We start from the raw sequence: 6,000 nt of genomic DNA on the forward strand, positions 1-6,000 counted from the left end.
TAATTTTTGCAATTCTGTCTTTAAGCATTATTTCGTCATAGGATCCTGCATAGATAAGATGCACTGAGAATCTGTTTTTTTCAGAGCCCTTGCTTTAATCCTTTTTTGTATTTCACTGACCTACCCCAGTGCATACCAACAGTGTAGCTGAGAAACTGATGCTCTACCATATTATGAATGAGCTTTGTCAGTGTATGCATTGACTGCCTTCTACCTCTCCTCCCTTGCTTTATTTATTTATTTTTAAGTTATCATATGATGGAATTTACTCTTTTGTTGTACAGTTCAATGAAGTTTAATAACATATGTATAGATTGATGTAACCATCACCACAATCAGGATACAGAAAAATTCTATCCTCCTCCAAAAACTGCCTTATGCTATTCTCTATAGTTACATCCTCCTCCTTTCGGAGGCCCTGCAACCACTGATTTGTTCTCAATCACTGCTTTTTTCTTTTTAATAATGTCCACATAAATGTAACCATACAATATATAACCCTTTGAGATCAGGCTTCTTTCACTACCATAATACCTTTAAGATTCATTCACGTTGTTGAATGTCAAAGATTTGTTATCTTTTATTGCTGAGTAGCATTCCATTGTATGGATGTAACTCAGTTAGTTTATCCATTGAAAGACCTTTGGGTTGTTGCTATTTTTTGACAGTTATGAATAGAACTGCTATAAATATTTTGTACAGGTTTCTGTGTGAAAATGATTTTCCATTTTTCTGGAGTATGCAGCCAGAAGTCAGATTGCTTTGTCACATGGTAAGTATGTGTTTATATTTACAATAAATCACTAAACTTTTTCCAGAGGGACTGTAATATTTTACATTCTCACCAGAATTATATGAGAGTTTCAGTCACTCAGTATTGCCAGAATTTTTATTTTATCTCTTCTAATAAGTCTCTAGTAGTATCCTATTGTAGTTGTAATTTGCATTTCTCTAATTACTAATGATGTTGTACATCTTTTCATTTACTTATTTTCTATCTATGTATACTCTTTGGTGAAATATCTAAGTCTTTTGCCTGTTTTTAAATTGGGTTACTTTTTGTTGTAGAGAGTTTTCTATAAATTCTGAACACAAGAACTTTGTTGTATATGTTATTTGCAAATAATTCTCTCAGTCTGTATCTTTTCTTTTCATTCTTTTAACTGTCTTTTGCAGAAAAAAATAATTTTGATAAAGCTTAATTAATTTTTTCTTTATACATCTTGCTTTTGGTATCATGCCTAAGAATTCTTTGCCCAACCTCAGTTCACAAAGAATTTCTTCTATATTTTCCTAAACATTTTATAATTTTACATTTAGATCAAGATCCATTTTTAGATAATTTTTTTATAAGTTGTGAGGTTTGTGTTGAAGTTCATTTTATTTTCCATATGGCTACCCAGTTGTTCCAGAACCATTTGTTGTAATGACTATCCTTTCCCCATTGAATTTTTTTTTTACCTCTGTTAAAAATCAAATGGCCAAGACAGACAAAGATAGAGAGAGAAGTCACAAACCACCAGGATCAGGAATGAAACAAAGGATATCACTACAAATGCTGCAGCTATTAAAGGAATAATAAGAGAACACTACAAACACCTCTACATAAATACCTTTGATTTGAAAATTTATAGGAAATGGACGAATTCCTATTAAACTATAAAATACCAAACTTATCCAAGATGAAATAAACATTAATAGTCCTATAACCATTAAAGAAGTTGAATCTGTAATTTATTTATTTATTTATTTATTTATTTATTTTTTATTTTCAAAATTGTAATTAGGTATTACCAAATAAAGTAAATAAACAGCTCTTAAGTTAGAGTGCAAAATGAAACCACCTTATTGTTTTAAAGGTGCAAAAGCAAGAAAATACAACGTACACTTATCCACATTTTAAATAGTTGTTTGTATGGTGGGTAAATGCCATTTAAAAATATTTTCAGTAGAAAAATGACTTATAAATCAGTTTACAGAAGATCAAAAAAAAATCAATGTTTAATAACAACTTTAACTATAAATAACTAAAAAGAAAAAAAAATTGTGCTCTGTCCTGTTTTTGCTTCAACACCTATGTCTTCTGCTCCTTGCCTTTAGGTGAAAACATTGCATTGTAAGGCTGCCATCTTTTTGGACGAGGACAAGGATCAAGATCTTCCTTAATGTAACCTCTTTCCATACAAGTCTGAGTGGAAGGAAAACCAACTTCCCAGAAATTCTCTGGTGTGTTAGGTGGAATGTAGCGGAATCGGCGTCTTGAGCAGGAAGCCAACTTCTTTTCTCTTTCTTCTGCTGGAATATCTGCATAATAAATTTCACATTCCTTACATGTGTGTCCAAGCAATTTTCTTCTCTCTTCTTTTTTCCGAACCCTCTCAATATGAGGAAAATTTTGTAAGCTAGTCTCTCTTTCACCATCTTTAACATATGGCTCCACAAACGCTTTCTGTTTGACTTTACCTTGTTTATCACCATGAGTGTTTGGTTTCTTTGTGGCAGCTGACAATTCCTCCTCTTCATTTGCTGCTTGGGGGACACTATCTGCCAAACAGGATTCATACTCTTCATGTGTCGTCTGATCAAACATATCTTCCAAGCTATCATTCATTCTTCTTTCTCCATTTGGACTTTTTTCTCCCTTCTGCTCCTGCTTCTTCATTTTTAAAAGCACAGTTTCGCTAACCAATGTACAGTCCATGTCCACTGTCTCTCCTCCTGCTAATCTTGACTGACTGCCATCCTTTCTATCGATTACAGTAATATCCATTTTATACTGAGAAAGGTCTGCTCCTGGATCTATACTCCATTGGATATTTTCAAAAGATACATCTTGGCTGTTTTGTAGAGACTTTGTTTTAGCAATTCTACATGGATTTAATTGAAGAACTGATGCAAGTTCACATGCTCCATGGACTGACCTGGTTTTTCTTTTTATCGGCTCATGAGAACCAGCACCCTTCATGTCATCAAAAAGATTCTGTGTCTTGAAACTTTCACGTGGACGTAGAGGGATTTTAAAAACAGGATTTTCTTCCTTTATTTGTAATGGTGTTTTATTATCTGGAGAGGATTTACTCAAGGACTGGAGGACACATTCCTGTAAATAGGGCTCCTCTAGGGAATTTTTGATTAATGTACAGCTTCCACTTAAGGCCTTGTGGCTTGAGGAAGAGCCTTTTGGAACGGGCTTCAAAGCCTCAGAGATAGTCACCTGCCTAAATCTGATTTTAGAGATCTCACTTCCTTGGCTTTTCTCTTGACGCGGAACAGCTGAAAATCGATCAGACAGATCTAGAGGTTTATCCATCACATAGTCTCCATTCATGGAAGAATGACTAGCCAGTGTAAAAGGAAAAGCATTTTCTTTATCAAAAGAAGCTTGGGGGCAGCTTACTTCATCTTCACTTTCTTCCTCAATTTTCTTCCTTTTGGATGTTCTGCCTCCCAGTGATTTCAGGGGCATCACATGTTTATCTTTATCAGTAATAGCATCTTTAATGTGATGAATACTATCCTGTTCACGTATGGATTCACTTATATTTTTATTTATAAGCATCTGCTTATTAGAAGATGACTGGCTAATGATCTTGTTCACTTCAGACCCAAGATTATGATGTGTGAAAAGAGCACTATCTTCAGATTTTGATCTAGTTTTCTCTGATCTAGAATTAGAAGTGTTGCTGAAAGGTGCTGTTTTCAGATGATTTTTTTTCCCAGTCTCTAAAAGACAAGGGGACAAACTTGTATTCAAACCTAAACTACTTTTCACATTAGACGTAGCTCCAAATACAGGAGATGATACCCGAGTAGGCAAGTCTTCTGGAGGAAGAGTCTTTGAACTAGAATCTGGAAATCTTAAACTATCTTCACTATTTCTTGTAGATTCCTCTAAAGGTTGTTTCTTGTGATCTCCTTCCAGACAGTGGTAGAGCTCATCACCAAGAGGGCTCATGGGGCCTTGAGATTCAGATTCTTCTTGAACACTAAGTCCAAGTGTTTCCGCAACAACTGTAGCTAAATTAAAAGATGACTTATCAGTGGGGTAACTGCTTGTTCCATGTGTTTTAGCCATTGGAAATTGACTTTGATCACAAGTCTCAGCCACCAGAATTTCATTTTCGTTAGGCTTATGTTGTAGATGAGTTGAAGATTTTGGAACTTTCCTCAATTCGTCTGTACACACGGGGTGCTCCAGTTTAGTATGTGTTTGTTCTACGTATCGGACATGGAGGTTCTCCTTTCTTCGCAGCCGATTAATGCCAGAAAATGAAAAGGCTGTTATTGGTGAATCTGGAATAACATTTTCCTCAGATTCAAGCTCAGTTACTTGATGCTGTTGATCATTCTCAATTTTCTGCTGCAGCTGTTCAGAAAGCTTTTTATTTTCTTCCTGTAGAGTATTCTTTTCATTCATAAGCTCTGTGATAAGTTTAAGATTCTGTTGCCGGATATTTTCAAACTCCTGCTGTTTTTTCCGCATATGTTCTTCAGTTACTGCACAGCGATCACATAATCCTGCTCTTAATTGATCTTCTAAAACTTTAATAGTTTCATGAAGGACTTTCTGTTGCTCTCTCAGCTGTTGATTTTTGGTGAAGAAGAATTCTAGTCTTTGTGCATCTAAAATTCGTTCCTTTTTCAGTTTGGTTACTTTTACTTGTAAACTTTGTACTTCTTTATCATGATACTCCTTTAGTTTTGTCCAAAGATCCTTAAAGTCATTAGATATATCTGCAGAACTAGGGCTTCCACAACTGCTCCCAGAGACGTTCATCTTGATTAAGACGTTCCACACTTCTAGTTGCCTGATGTTTTCTGACCTTTTCTGTTACATTATACAGGTATGAAGTTGTCTTTGGACAGCTGAAATACAGCTTCCAAGATTGCTTCGAGATTCTCGAAAGCCCCAGGAGGGAAGCGGGCCTGCTGTGGGCCTGTAAAGAGACGGCCGCTCGCTTTTCTCCTCTTTCCCTCACCAGCCTGCAAAGCCCCGGCGGGAAAGCCGGCCCCTCGGGCGGCCCGCGTTTTCCGGGCACGGGGGAGGGCCCGAAGGCCGCCGGCCGCGCTTGGAGGCGGCCGGACCCGCCCGCAGCGCCTGAATCCATAATTTAAAAGCTCCCAAACTTGAAAGCACTAGGCCAAAATGATTTCTCCGAGGAATTCTACTCAACATTGAAATTAGAATTAACATCAATTTTGTACAATCTCTTCTAGAAAATAAAAGAGGAGGGAACATTTTCCAACTAATTTTTATGAGGCTAGTGTTGCATCAATACTAAAACCAGACAACGCTAATACAAAAGAGACAACTGTAGACCAATATTTCCTGAGCTTAGGCATAGATATCCTCAACAAAATATTACCAAATTGAGCCTAGCAATGTATAAAAATAATTATATACCTTGATCAGTTATTTCAGGTATGCAAGACTGGTTCAATGTTTGAAAATCATTCGATGAAATCCACCATATCAACAGACTAAAGAAAAATTATATCAATTGATGCCGAAAAGGCATTTTATAAAACACATTCATGGTAAAAACTTGCAGCAAACTAGGAGGAGAGGGGAATTTCTTCAACTTGATAAAAAGCATCTACAAAAACCTACAGCTTACATCATACTAAATGGTGAAAGACCAAATGCTTTCTCCCTAATGTCAGGAATAAGGCAAGGATGTTTGCTCTCACCTTTCTTATTCAACGTAGTACCAGATGTCCTAGTCAGTGCAATATGGCAAGAAAAAAAAAGTCAAACAGATTAAATAGGAAGAAATAAAACTATCCCTATTTGTGGATGACATGATGGTATACATAGTAAATCCTAAGGAAAATTTCATAGTAAGTCCTAAGAAAATCTCTAGGATGAGTGAGTTTAGCAAGGTCACAGGATACAAAAATCAACCATAGTTCTATATATTAACAATGAACATGGGGAAATCAAAATTAAAAACACAATACTATTTATAAATTCTCCAAAGAAAATGAAATACTTAGATA

General features: G+C 35.9%; 1 protein-coding gene across 1 annotated transcript; it reads right to left on the minus strand.

Moving 5' to 3' along the window:
- Positions 1-2,045: 2,045 nt before the first annotated feature.
- LOC131419143 (DNA endonuclease RBBP8-like) lies at positions 2,046-5,052 on the minus strand. Its single transcript, XM_058564003.1, has one exon. The coding sequence runs from the start codon at positions 4,775-4,777 to the stop codon at positions 2,075-2,077; it is 2,703 nt and encodes a 900-aa protein (XP_058419986.1). The 5' UTR covers positions 4,778-5,052; the 3' UTR covers positions 2,046-2,074.
- Between the last annotated feature and the right edge of the window lie 948 nt (positions 5,053-6,000).

Source organism: Diceros bicornis, chromosome 20, assembly GCF_020826845.1.
Source record: "Diceros bicornis minor isolate mBicDic1 chromosome 20, mDicBic1.mat.cur, whole genome shotgun sequence".
Classification (NCBI taxonomy): Eukaryota; Metazoa; Chordata; class Mammalia; order Perissodactyla; family Rhinocerotidae; genus Diceros; species Diceros bicornis.

What these genes read in the sequence shown, in the direction of transcription:
- LOC131419143 (XM_058564003.1), bottom strand. Translation starts at nt 4,777, where the DNA reads ATGAACGTCTCTGGGAGCAGTTGTGGAAGCCCTAGTTCTGCAGATATA.